The 14,642-nt window shown below is 40.9% G+C and overlaps 1 protein-coding gene across 4 annotated transcripts in view; it reads left to right on the top strand.

Moving 5' to 3' along the window:
• The window catches only part of LOC130082280 (sodium/potassium/calcium exchanger 2-like), a 119,357-nt gene extending 109,618 nt beyond the window's left edge, over window positions 1-9,739 (top strand). For all 4 annotated transcript variants that reach the window (XM_056247082.1, XM_056247085.1, XM_056247084.1 and 1 more), the window contains 2 exons: window positions 627-793; window positions 9,443-9,739. In XM_056247082.1, coding sequence (XP_056103057.1) covers window positions 627-793; window positions 9,443-9,692 — 417 coding nt within the window. In that variant the 3' untranslated portion in view covers window positions 9,693-9,739. The remainder of the gene's footprint in view (window positions 1-626; window positions 794-9,442) is intronic.
• The last annotated feature ends 4,903 nt before the right edge of the window (window positions 9,740-14,642 follow it).

Genomic DNA, 14,642 nt, shown 5'->3' with positions numbered 1-14,642 from the left:
AATATACTTATAAGTGTGAACATGTCATTTCATAATTACTTCTATTGTCTTTATAATTTGGTTAAAGTGTTCTGCTGAATGTACTGACTAGCATTATGGAAAATTAAAATAGAAATGAATTAAAATTAATTATTAAATTAATTAATTAAAATAAAATAAGTTCTATTGAAACTTGTATGTCATGTATTTAAATATATTTGCAATTACACATTTTTAATTATGATGTTTCAATTTATTACATTTAAAATATATTAACTTTAAATGTAATAAAAAATGATATCAGTTAAAATGATAATCAAGTACTTTACATGTGCTTATATGTTAGTCAACATTAAAATAAGTTAGTCACTTCTTTATAGCAAAACAAAAAGATTTTTAAACATAATGATTTAAAATTTATTTTAAAGTAGTAAAGCATTTAATTTGACATCAACTTGCCCTTATTAAAAGTGTACTTAAGTGTGTTAAAAAAATGTGGTCATGAAAGTGTGCTCTTTTATCATTTATTGGATCTCTACTGGCAGTGTGCTACTGATGTTAAGCCTAATTGGGATTTGAGGCCAAATATTTCTGTGCCAATTTATGATCTTCACCAGTCTGGTTGTTTTGTGCTAATATTCCTGCAGGTTGGAGAGACTATAGGAATCACAGAGGAGATCATGGGCCTGACAATTCTAGCGGCTGGAACCTCCATCCCTGACCTTATTACCAGTGTCATTGTGGCCCGCAAGGGTCTGGGCGACATGGCTGTGTCCAGTTCTGTGGGCTCTAATATATTCGACATTACTGTGGGGTAGGATTTTTATTCTTTTTATTTTGTTAAAGAAATTAATACTTTTATTCAGCAAGGATGCATTAAATAGATCAAAAGTGACAGTAAACCCATTTATGTAAAAAAACATTTTTTAAAATAAACTTTCTATTCATCAGAAAATCCTGAAAAAAATCACATTTCCACAAAAATATGAAGCAGCGCAACTGTTATCAACATTGGTAATCAATCATTTAAGAATGACTTCTGAAGGATCATGTGACACTAGCTGCATTTACATGGTTCAATCGGAATGAAATCAATCCGATTGATGAATCCGAACACGGTGTTTACATGAACGATAAATAAAGTAATCGGGTTGATGTGCGCGTTTATATGTCACAAGATTCAAATCGGAATAGATTTTTTGACATGCGCACACTGCACGAATATGCCGCTGTTCGCGCATAACTATTCTCCTCTATTGGTTCTTTATATTTTTTAAACAGCAGACTTAATATTTATCCGTCTCTGGCCATGATTTGGAGACGAAGAGCATGAACCGTTTTGCCGTGCTGCTTATATTGATCACGCAGTAAAACCCCGCGCCCAAAACCAGTCGTCCATGGATGAGAGTCTGAAACAAGCACTGGTGGGACGTTGTCCTGCTTCACTTCACAGACGCTGTCGCTGAGTGAAATGAGAATTTTTTAATAACAGAACACTCATTTATATTCACTTTATCCAACAGGAAGAACAGCTCGTTCCGTGCGTCACGTCATTACGCTATTTCAACGTCATTGCACATGCACAGTCCTTTTAGTTTCGGTTTTCAATCCGATCAAGTGTTTACATGTTCTCTCGATCGGATTACAAAAGGAGTAAACCACCCCTTTCAATCGGATCGAGCTCAATCGGATCGATTAAGGTGTTTACATGAAGGTTTTTTAGTCCGATTGAGCCGTACATCCGATTAAAAGTGTCCATGTAAACGCAGCTAGTGAAGACTGGAGTAAGGATGCTGAAAATTCAGCTTTGCATCACAGGAATAAATAACATTTTACAATATATTACAATATAAAACAGTTATTTTAGATTGCAATTATATTTTACAATATTACTGTATTTTTGATCAAATAAATGCATCCTTGGTGAGCATATATATATATATGTATTGTCTTAATGCAAGGCGAGGAGGAAAGATTGAGTGGCCCAAATCTCTCCAAGGATCACAGATGGAGATTTGCAGAGATTAGTTGAGTCTCAGGGTCAGAAAGCCTTAAAAAAAATCAAACAACCACTACATTGCCACAAGTTGTTCGGGAGGGTTTCAAGAAAAATCCTCCTCGGTCATCCAAAAACAAACTCCAGCATATTCAGTTGTCAGACAAGACTGGAACTTCAAAACTGACCGGATTCTATTGTACTATGTGCCCGCTGGGATCTATCTGGACCACATGTATGCAGAAGACACACAGTTATATTTGTCAAAACCACTCAGTTTTGGTTGTTCTTAGTGTCCCGCTTTCATGGACTTTCAGTTCCCTTTCAAGGGAACTTGCGCTGCGTTGATTGACGCTAAGGGAACGCTTTGCGTGATGATGTATTGAAGCACATGTAAAATCAGTCCAATGGTGTGACGGAACGTCAGAGGCGGGTGACGTCATGAACCAGGAAACTATAAAAGCCTGCCCAAACAAAGCAGCGTTACCTTCTGTGTTTTCACAAGCGCTCTATGTGAAACTGTCTCTGTCATATTTGGTGTTGTCTGATATATATATATATATATATATATTGTCTATTTGAGCATGGCGAGCAAGCAGCAGTTTAGAGTGTGTGTGCACCCCTGCCCGCGTTATTTAACGGGTGGGGACACACATGCTTTATGTGTTGTTTGTTTGGGTGAAGAGCATGCACGGTCAGCGCTCGAGGGCGCTGGCTGTGAGCACTGTGATGTGCTTCCCTTGCGGACACTCCGATCCCGCCTGGCGTTCTTTAGCGAGGACGCCCAGGCTCGCGTTCCCCAAGGCTTAGGTCCCGCTGCGAGATACTGAGGATTCTCCACCTCATTCTCATACTTTTGAGGAGCTCGTTGAGGTTTTAACGAGAGCGGTCGAAAGATTAAACATCGATTGGCCGGCAGATAAGCAGGACGTTCGTTCAAAAAGTAAACTCAACAAACGCTTTCTGCCCTCTCGTTCACAACCTCAATGCCGGGGCCTTACGTTTTTCCCCGATCTCCACACAGAGGTGTCGAGATCGTGGAAGAAACCTGTGTCATATAGAGTCTACAGTGCACACACATCTCACTATTCTTCTACATCACAATATAAAGAGCACGGTTATGGGAAGATGCCAAAGGTGGAAGAGACACTCGCGAGCTATCTCTCCCCTGAGTCTGCATCTTCCCTCAAGGCCCCGGTATTACCCACCAAGCCAGTTAAAGTAACATCAGCTTTCTCCACACCATGACACTGCTGCAGGCTTACCAGGCTGAAGTGTTAGGAGATCTCGACGAAGGCGGGGGTATTGGCCCGAACACTGTTTGTGAACTGCGTCGGGCCACAGATTTGTCTCTCAGGGGAGCCAAGGAGACAGCTAAATCTTTCGGCCGTTCTATGGCAGCCCTGGTGGCCACTGAGAGACATCTCTGGCTCAATCTGAGTAATTTTTTTATGGATGCTCCTATTTCTTCCTCTGGCCTCTTCGCAGTAAACTCGGTCGTCGAGAGGTTCCAAGAGTCAGCCAAGCAAGCGGCTGCCTTCCAGAAACTCCTCCCTCGCCGGACTCATGGCTCCGGGGCTGCTGAGCGGGAGCAGCCCCAAACATCTAAAGCCAGCTCCTCACACCGTGCCACACAAAAACTGAGCGGGGCTTCCCGTGCTCCCACACAAAAAGACTTTGGACACGGAAAGCGTGCTCAACCGCAGCCTTCGAGGGTAATGACAGATCTGAGGACTGTCATTATCTCCAAGAAGGCTGCGAAGAAAAGGTCCTGACGCCCGAGGGCGCAGGCCATTGAGGGTTGCCCCCCCCCCCCCCCACCCCACCCCCGGAAGCAGAGCGGTTAACACCTCATTTTACGGTGCCCTCAGGGGACCGTTATGCTAACCCTGCCACCTCGTGTGCTTCAGGGCGCAGTGGTCTCCGGCGAGCACATATCTCAGGTTCCACCCAGAAATGTAGTGGTCCTGGGATGCCCACCCTGTAGCGTATCTGGGCCGCGCCAGGGTGAATCATGCATTCCAACACCCTAAGGATTGAACCAGAATCATGGTTCATTCATCTGAACACAAATAATGCACATTCTTTCTGAAATCCCAAAGCTTTAAGACTGACAGCATTTTTCTGACAGCATTTACGACTCTGCGATCTTCCCCAGGGACATCGGAGACTCCTCTCCACTCACTTGGGCTAAGCATCAAAGGAATTCCAGCCCCCCCCCCGTTGTGTGCTCCACATACGCGCAAGGCCAAGAAAAGCTCACTCCAAAACGCACACACACAAACAGACATTCCTTCATTGAAATCTATAATTTGACTAATTCTGGAAAGAATACGATATATTCCTGTATGTTTGCAGTTTCCCAGTTCATATTAGTCTGGTTACGATTTCCTAGTGTATCAGTGGAACTCTTAAGTGCTTGTAATTATGCATTAAGCTGTATCTTTGTAATTCCTATTCTTTTTTATGTTTTATTTGGTACCGTTGTAATCCTCTTAGTCTCACTGAATTAACCAGATACAGGAAATTACAGTAAAATGTATTATTCTATGCACAACAGCTTTCTGGTTAGAAATTACATCTTTTAGCAATGTCATAAACTATGCAGATGAGTTGGCTGTGACAGGACAAAGAAAAAGTTTCCCTCTCGAAATCCTCAAAGGAGATTGGCCGTTCACCCCAAAAGAGGTGTAAACTCCGGTTTCCTCAAAAGGATGGAATGCCAGTTCCTCCTCGTCTTCGGTCTTCAGTCTTCAGTCGTCTTCAGTGCTCTTCATCTCTTCCTTCTTCATCTCTTGGACGCTCTTCAAGATCTTCTCGTCAGTTCGTTAGTTTAGTTTTTCTTTTGTTTCCCGTTTCGTATTCTACTTTGTTCATTTCCACTTGCGAGTGGAATGAATGTAGCCTGAATTATTTTTCTTTGAGTAACTTCACTTCAAGAGACTTTAAATCCGCCGCTCCTCCGCACACCGGAAGAACCACGGACTCAGGAGGAACGATCACTCACACAGCCTTGTTCAGCAACATAAGAGAACCATATGCAAGTATTCGTTTTATCGAGCTTTAATGCGTTTGTGATTCGATATCTTGGTGTCTCTCTATCTCAAGGTTCCTGTCTCTGTGATTTTGCCATACTGTTGACCACTTCCCTTTTCTTTCACTTTCATTCTCTTTCATTGTTTGATGCTTTAATCCATGTATATACATGTATTCTGTGTAACTTTAGTTCACCTGTATACGTAGTTTCATTTATTAATACATTATATTCATTTGATTGACTGTCTTGTGCGCATATTTCAAAGTCCCTTTAATGTTGCAATCAAGCTACAGGCTTCTTAAATTTGTCAATACTTCAATAGTATTTTTATAGAACAGGAAAGTTAATTCTCATGGCCAGAGAATAACTTCTCTTGAACGTCTATAATAACTTTCATGAGGTTTGATGAAGATCGGACGATCAGTTTTGCTGGACAAAGCAGATCATTCGATAATAAATTGACCCCATGAAAGATTATCTTGCAATCGATCTATCCTAGACAATTGACATATTAATATTTAATTATAATTCGTTGTGATTGATTATTGATATACACAATTGATCTAATTTTGCCTACCTGTATGGAGGACTGACTATAATTCATTGTATTCAGCTGTTCATACAGACCGGTGGTAACTTATTCCCTTTACAGGTAATTTTAATCTATGTATGCGATTACTGGACATTTTCATGACCAGTTATTACAATTATATTCCCTTTATTTGAGCTAAGAATCGCTACAGCCCCCTCCGAGGAGGGTCCTGGAGCAGTCAGTTCAGTCGTTCCCTGCCGGTTCAGGGCGACGGGCTAAATGCTCAACAACAACTAAATCCAGAAACCAGTCTTGGGAGGCTGGTACCTCTAGTAGAATTTTTGACAGCGTGGAAGCTACTGCCAAATATTTCTCGTTGGGTCCTGCAGACCATAGAATGGGGTTATCAAATACAGTTCGGGTCTCGCCCGCCCAGGTTTATGGGGGTCCTATCCACCGTGGTGGGCTCCCTCCAGCAGGGACACCGGGTTTTACAGTCGGTATTTCATCGTTCCAAAGAAGGATGGGGGGCTCCTTCCCATTTTGGATCTAAGAGTTCTGAACGAGTCAGTCATGCAACTAAAATTCAAAATGTTAACTTTGAGAGAAATCGTGCCACAGATCAGATCCGAGGACTGGTTTGCCACGATAGATCTCAAGGACGCATACTTCCACATTTCCATCCTTCCATATCACAGGAAGTTCCTGAGGTTTGCTTTCGGGGGCAAAGCATACCAATATCGAGTTCTTCCGTTCGGCCTAGCACTATCAACGGCACTTTCACAAAATGCGTAGATGCAGCTCTGGCGCCACTGCGTCATCATGAACTACATCGACGATTGGTTGATTTTAGCTCAGTCGCATCATTTGGTGGTTCGGCATCAAGATGTCATTCTCGCCCACATGAGAGAGCTGGGGTTACGGCTAAACGCCAAGAAGAGTGTGCTTTCTCCATTACAGAGGACCACTTTTCTGGGTGTGGTGTGGGATTCTATGTTGATGTGGGCATACCTATCTCCGGCACGCATAGAGTTCATCCTTTCAGCCGTGAAAAGAATAAGGCTAGGCCAGTCACTCACTGTAAAACAGTTTCAGAGACTGTTGGGTTTGATGGCAGCAGCGTCCAACGTGATACCTTTTGGTCTGCTGTACATGAGACCCTTGCAGTGGTGGCTCAGGACCAAAGGGTTTTCCCCGATGGGCAACCCCTTTCGCATGATCAGAGTTACGCGGCGATGCCTACGTGCCCTGGTTATGTGGAAGAAACCTTGGTTCCTGTCCCAGGCCCCCGTGTTGGGAGCTTCTTGTCGTCGCAGAATGCTAACGACAGATGCCTCCCTCACGGGCTGGGGAGCGATCCTGGAAGGATCATTTACATTTACATGTATTCATTTAGCTGACGCTTTTATCCAAAGCGACTTACAATTGCTATATATGTCAGAGGTCGCACGCCTCTGGAGCAACTAGGGGTTAAGTGTCTTGCTCAGGGACACATTGGTGTCTCGCAGTGGATTCGAACCCGGGTCTCTCACACCAAAGGCATGTGTCTTATCCACTGCGCCATCACCAGCCCAAACTCTCTCCTGGCATTTCAATCGCCTAGAGATGATGGCTGTATTTCTTGCTCTCAAGAATTTCCTCCCAGACCTCAGGGGCGACCATGTGTTGGTCCACACAGACAATACATCGGTGGTCGCCTACATAAATCATCAGGGGGGTTGCGGTCGCGCCCGCTATGCAAACTGGCACACCAAATCCTCCTGTGGTCTCAGGGGAAGTTGCTCTCACTCAGAGCGGCTTACATCCCTGGGGCCAAGAACATAGGAGCAGACATCCTGTCGAGGCAGGGGCCGAGGCCCGGGGAATGGAGGCTCCACCCGAGGTGGTGGAGCAGATAATGGAGGGCGTTCGGCCAGGCTCAAGTGGATCTGTTTGCGTCTCAAGAGATGTCTCACTGTCCACTCTGGTTCTCCCTCACGCATCCAGCTCCTTTCGGACTGGATGCGATGGTACAGACGTGGCCGAGGCTACGTTTGTATGATTTCCCCCCGATCGCTCTGCTCTGGAAAGAGTTTGCAGGGACCATCTGCGCCTACTTCTTATAGCCCCGCGGTGGCCGGGCAGAGTATGGTTCCCAGATCTAGTGTCTCTCCTCAACGGGCCTCCTATGGAGCTCCCCGTCAGGAGGGACCTTCTGTCCCAAGCAGAGGGCTCTATATTTCACCCTCGTCCCGAACTGTGGAACCTGTGGGCTTGGCCTCTGAGGGAGCCCAGCTCATAGGGTCAGGTCTCTCAACCGAGGTTGTGGAGACCATTCTACAATCCAGAGCTCCTTCCACGAGGAAACTTTATGCCTTGAAGTGGAAGTAGTTCACTTCATGGTGTAGTGACTGTCAGCTGGACCCAGTTAACTGCCCGGTTGGTACAGTGCTGGAGTTTCTGCAGGAGCGGTTCACTGCAGGTCTATCCCTGTCCACTTTGAAGGTCTATGTGGCGGCCATAGGTGCTTACCACATTCCTTTGGGTGGAATGTCTTTGGGAAAGGACCCCTTGGTATCTCGTTTCCTCCGTGGCACTTTGAGACTTAGACCTGCTGCGCGCACCAGGGTTCCGACTTGGGACCTGGCGATTGTCCTTCAAGGCCTTTCCCAGGCGCCCTTTGAGCCTTTGGAGGAGGTACCAGCTAGATTTCTCACTTTGAAAACTCTGTTCCTCCTCGCTATTTCATCTCTAAAAAGAATAGGAGATCTTCAGGCTTTGTCGGTTGCACCCTCGGGCTTGGAATTTGCACCTGGCATGGTTAAAGCGTTACTTCATCCTAGACCATCGGTTCCAAACAGGGGGGTCGCGGCCCATCATATTTTGAGCAAGTTTTGAGCAATGAGCATTAAATAAAAGTCCTTAATTTTTTCTGTTCAAAATTTACTAAAGTTATATAATGTGCGAATTCATCATGAATCCATTTTCCAATCCGTGTTTTTGTCTTATCCTGAACCACTATGGTACACCTATAATAAGTGTTTACATTGGGACTATTTTACACTGGTTCAGATCGCTGCCGCTGCGGAGTAGCCCAGTACCTGCGTGACTCGTCATAGACGTACACAGAGAGAAGTAGTTCGGGCTACAATGTTCTTCCGAAAGACGCATTATTCTGTTAATAAACACAAGTTTATTATCGCTCGCTATAGCGCCAAAAGCTTAAAAAATAAAGCCTCACATTGATAAACCTCACAAATAACAGTTTCAGTTTCAAAAAGTTTGACTCACACCAGCTATAAAAAGACTGAACCTCCCTTCTGTAAGCAAGATCATCACCCTGATTAAGTAGACCCACTAAAGCAGTGTCATCAGAGAATTTTTGTAACCAGCAGGATGGCTGACTATGTCTATAGTCAGCGGTATAAAGTGAAAATAAAAAGGGGGATAGAACTGTACCCTGAGGTGCTCCAGTATTAGTTAAAATGATATCAGACTGTTTGTTACCAATCCTAACAAACTGTGGTTACATTTGGTCCACCAAATGTAAAAGAGATGATAGCCAGTACTATTGCTCCCCTAGGAATAACGGTGAAAGACCGTGTTAAATGTGTTTTTCCAATCTTCTATTGTTCACTTTTGGTGAATTGTATCCTCAGTTTCCTGCTCTTAGCTGACAGGCTTGGCACCAGGTGCGATCTTCTGCTGCTGTCTACCTGCATACCTCGGTTGTACTGAGTGGTTATTTGAGATACTTTTGCCTTTCTATCCATGTGGCACGTAAATTTGCTTCCCATCCTATGTAGATTGTAGAGGCAGCTCACTTGGTTAATGTTTTGTTTAGTAAAACTCAGTTAATGTCTTGTTCTGTACATTTATGATGTTCAGAGCCCTAAACTTCCATTTCTTTTTTTCCCAGGTTACCGTTCCCATGGCTTCTGTTCTCCCTTTTAAACAATATGAGCCCAGTAAGGGTGAGTAGTAACGGCCTGTTCTGTGCCATCGTGCTACTCTTCCTCATGCTCATCTTCGTCATCATCTCCATTGCCGCCTGTAAGTGGAAAATGAGCAAACTGCTGGGCTTCATCATGTTCCTGCTCTATATCGTCTTCCTGGTGGTCAGCGTCCTGTTGGAGGACAAGGTCATCGCCTGTCCTATCTCTATCTAACGTCTGTTCTCATTTACACACACACACAAGCACACACATGCACGCACACACGCACGCACACACACACACACACACACACACACACACACACACACACACACACACACACACCAACATGAAGCTACAATCATGTACCTGCTAACTTTACCTCACCTCTGTAGTGATTTATTTACTTATGACCTTATGACAAAGAGTTTCTGGCCTGTGTGTGTTTATGGGGTTTTACACACTTAAACAAATGTTTTAATATGAATATTTTTCTTGTTTTCCAATAAAAATATCTAAATATCCTAAAAGAAGATAACTGAGATAACAGAAAACTGAACTGTCTACTTGTTTTCAGAGAATATATCTATTATATTTAAGTTTGTTTCTGGTAGACGTTTTTTTCTTCTCGGTTTAAGAATAAACTTAAAAATTGTTGCATTTTTCTTAAAACAAAAATAAGATAAAGTATCACTACTTTCACTTTTTGTTTAGTTTTTTGCTCCACTCTTTGAAGTGCAATTGAAGGTATGAGATGATCTTAAACTATGGCTGTAACGGTTCACCAAACTGAAAATGGTTCATAACTGATTACACACTCTTGTACAAAATCATGTTAACTGGATGAGATTCATTGACAGTGTTAAAACCTCAGATTTTATAGATTTATTTATTCATTTTCAAACAACATGCAAGTTGAGTTTGCGCAGTGGTTCGAGAGCCAAAGAGCAACACGGATGGAGCTCTCCGAATGATCTCTGATTATTTCTTCACTGGCACGTCAGCGCTTTATTCACTCTGTAGGAGGCACTAAGGATTTATAACCAGACAGACGCTGTGATTATAGCAGCCAGCGTTTGGTCATTTCTCAGTCTCTGTAGGCCAATTGTTCATGCAGTGAATGTGCTGCACTATTGACTAATATGTGGTCTGGAGCAATCTTTCCATGATATGACTGGTATATTCTTTCAAATAGTTTTGACTTTGCATGAGCTAATGGCCATTGCTCATTTTCTGATTTTTGTTTTATTTTACATTTCTATTATGTTTGTATGCTAAACACACATGTTGAGAACATGAGAAAACTTTCTTGTAATGGTGGTAGTAAATAGAAGTACAGTGTATGCTGCATGTTTGACAATTCCAGCACGTTTAAATGGGTATTTATTTATATTCTGTTTATTTACATAATATAATCCAGCCAGCAGACCCATTCAGCTTTATAATATAGCAAATCCAAAAAAACAAAAAAAGTTTATTTAATGTTTATTTTTTTTATGAAATGCAAATTATTTTAATCATAATGGAATGCTAAATTAGTCTGTAAACCATTACCTCCCTAGCTTTAATAAAATGACAGACAAAGATTGACTTATAATGTATTTTAGATACAGTGGAGTTATTTATTGATATGTTGAATGTTGTTAAAGCAAAACACTTTCAAAGATAATAACTGTTTATTATTTTTCAGTTCTGCTCTGTTGTTTCAGTTTATGGTGAAAGTGTGTAACATTTATTGGCTGCCACTTGTATCCATTGTAAACAGTGGAAAATAATGTATTTAGGTGGGGTTTTTTTTCTGGATCCAGGATGCCATACTGGATTTATTTTAACTGATTATTTATATAGGATGTTAATTTAAGCATTTAGATATATTTGTTTTTTTTTGTTTTTTTTTTACATATTGCCTGTGTGTCAAGAGGCCAAAGTAGCCAGTAATTTTGAACATATTGTTTAAACTGGCATGTCATCCTTCCTCTGTAGACACTGTTTATATCCTTTTATTTTAGTTTTTTATTTCAGGGAACCACAAATGAGCAAAATGACTGCATGTTGCTTCCCCAAGCATAAAAAAAAAAAAAAAACTTTAATATTCACTCATTTATAGAAAATTCGCGTTAAATAATATTATAAATGCGATGGAAATGTGTAGATGCTTATAGTCTGTAGTTAAGTGTAAATAAAACAACTTAGAAAAAAAATTATATAGCACTCCCAGCTGCTGAAACGACGTGCAGTGATTTCCCTAAATAGTCGGCGTAGCACAATCCCTGTATTTGGACTGGAAATCAGTCCATTCCGAGACGGTAAAGTAGGCAAAACGTTCAGATGCATGCATGAAAATGTGTAGCCTAATTCAAGATGTGATCATTGCTTTACTGTAAGGTTCAAAGACCAAATATTTGCATAATGGTTTGCTTAACAAATAGTCCTTCGGTATCGAAAGAGTAATGTGCTAGCACTGTCTTAAGTTCTCTAGATGAGTAAAAACACAAGAATTTATGAGTAGCGTGATCCATGTTACCACTAAGGGTGCTTAGGACTCTTTGTAATCTGTATAGACACTAACTAAGCGCAGAACTCGCTGATCAAGAACATTCACATAACACAGGCTACTGTACACTAGCGTAAAACTTCTTCCAAATAGTGAATTTATTTGTGGAGGCAGTCGCTCTATTTGTATATTTTTTTTGGAGGCAGACGATTTATTTGTAAAAACAACACAAAAAAAGTATTAGTATTTTGAAAAAAATAAATGTTGGCTTGACACAAGTCGAATGCAGATGCCTAACAGGCGTATCGTTACCTTAGCAAATACTGCCCTCTAGTGTGCCATCTTTATTTTTGTAGCTATGATTCAAACAGATCTAAACAGCATTATGTTTCCCCTTTCGTTCAGTGTTTACTCCACCAACGCCTGTTGTAAGCCTATTCTCTGTGAACAGACAAACACATGCACTGAAATGCTTAGGCCTATGGGCTACTATTTTTTTTTTTTTTTTTTGGAAGAAAATATAATATCCTTGTCAGCCCAATATGTTATGGACATCATTTATCTCTTTAGCAGAAAATACCTTATTTTGCAATGCAGAAGTAAGCTATTTTCTATTTTCTGTGAATGTGCAGACTTCCGAATCATTAGCCGCTTAATATCTTGAAGAGTAACAAAGTACAATAAACTAACTATTTGCGCTACAAACCAGTGTTTATAATGTTGCATTGTTTAGAATTACGACAATGTATTAAAATAATATGGTAAGAAATACCAGTTTGCAATAGGCCTATCAAGCAACATAACAAGCTGTTTTGATACAGTTTAAAATAAGCGGATGAACCGGAAGCCAGATACATTCAGTTTACAAATGGCCGCTCTTACATTAAAAATAAGGTGGATGCAAATCTTATATTGCTGCATGTATCTTTCCATTTTAGCGGTCCACGGGTTACATCTGTAAAGAACTGTAAGGCTTTTATTTTCTGAACCAATAAATTGTATTTCAGCAGATCTGACTGACAAAGGGAACATGTGAATGTGTAGGCTATATGAATATGGAGATATTGAGTTGAACTAATGCTATTTATTATATGAATAGAAAAAGTTAAAATGCTCAAACATTGAAAGGTTTTTAATAATAATTAAAAACAGATGATGAAGAAAAAAGGAGATGTCACTGATTAAAGCAATGTAGCTATTTCTAGGCATTTAAAATGTATGTTTTTTATTCATGTTTTCACGTTTTCCCCCATATTTTAACACTCAAATTTACGTATCGTAGTAGTCTTCTATCCTAACTTGTTACACCATGATATTTATAAATTTCCCTCATTGACATCTGCCTTTCGTAATTATTTTGTATTTTATTTGATGTGTTTTGTCTTATAAGAGGGCTGTTGAAATACTTAGTATTCAAGTGCCCCTGCTTTATCCTGTTCCATGCTTTCTTGCAGGGTAAGGACTATTTTAATTTTAATTTTGTCTTGTGTCAAACATAGCAGCATTGATATGCACTTTGCATAATTATGTGTCTGTTTATTTAGCCTATTGTTTGTTTGCTCTGAATGAGACTGAAGCTGAATGCTTGGCCTGAATTGACATAAATCTGGAGTTAAATCTTCTCCATTTTTAGACTTTAAAGGAGTGAAAATGCTAATTATGTTCACTTGTTCTCTTTCTGGCCCCTGTCTCTGTCTCCACTGTTGTCATTCTTTTTTCATAAATCTGCACTTTTGTACTGAATCACGAGATTCACGCCTAGTTATAGACATGGCATGCCAACAATCACTCCATCACTGTGTTTAATGTTCCATTTCACGTGAGTAATTTCGAATGTACATATATACAGATACTAATACAATCAGAATATAGAGAAACTGTTTATGTAAATGCAAAGTATGTAATAAAAGAAATAAAGGCAAATATAAGGGCAAATTTTCTTTGGTGAATGAAGTTTTTCATAGCAACTGCAAAGATGTGAAATAAAATTGAAACTCACTCACCAACAGGACTCCATTTTCTTTATTCTACACATAAAATATATATTCCCACTGTATATTGTCTTATAACTACAGTTTTTCACAATTGCTAAGACACTAAACCCCATTCCCTGAACCGAATTCGCAAAGGCCTATTTGTCAAGTAAATCTCTTTCTGCAAAACCTTAACCTTAAAGGAGCTGTATGTAAGATTGTGGCCAAAACTGGTACTGCAATCACTTTCAAATTACTGTAGAGCGGTGTATCCCCTCCCTGACTCGAGGTTGCCAGATAGGCTGCAGGATCCAGCAGGAACGTAGTCTGCTCCAAGAAGTGGTAACTAGAGCAGAGCTGGCAACCCGGATCCCGCAACACTACTGACTTCGTGATTGGTAGATAGGTGGAGGGTGGAGCATCAGACCAAAACACATGACAACATCAATATCAGTTGAGGGCTGCAACTTCACTTTTTAAATGACAATATCCTGGCCGGACTACTGTTGTCAGTGATATAAGTATTTGAAATGAACATGATTTCTTAATGTCTAGTGACATATCAGGGCCATTTTATGATTAATTGATATAAATTTCTTACATACAGCTCCATTAAAGTTCAGGCAGTTAGACATAATTTGCAAATCGCATGCATTCTTTGTGCAAATCTCTGAACACATTCTCACTCACTAAAACACATTTTGCACTGTGATGCAC

This window comes from Rhinichthys klamathensis, unplaced genomic scaffold (assembly GCF_029890125.1).
Source record: "Rhinichthys klamathensis goyatoka isolate OS25496 unplaced genomic scaffold, OSU_Roscu_1.1 h1tg000042l_1, whole genome shotgun sequence".
NCBI classification, from domain to species: Eukaryota; Metazoa; Chordata; class Actinopteri; order Cypriniformes; family Leuciscidae; genus Rhinichthys; species Rhinichthys klamathensis.
The sequence above is the reverse complement of the archived record's forward strand: the minus strand, read 5'-3'. Positions and strand labels throughout refer to the sequence as shown.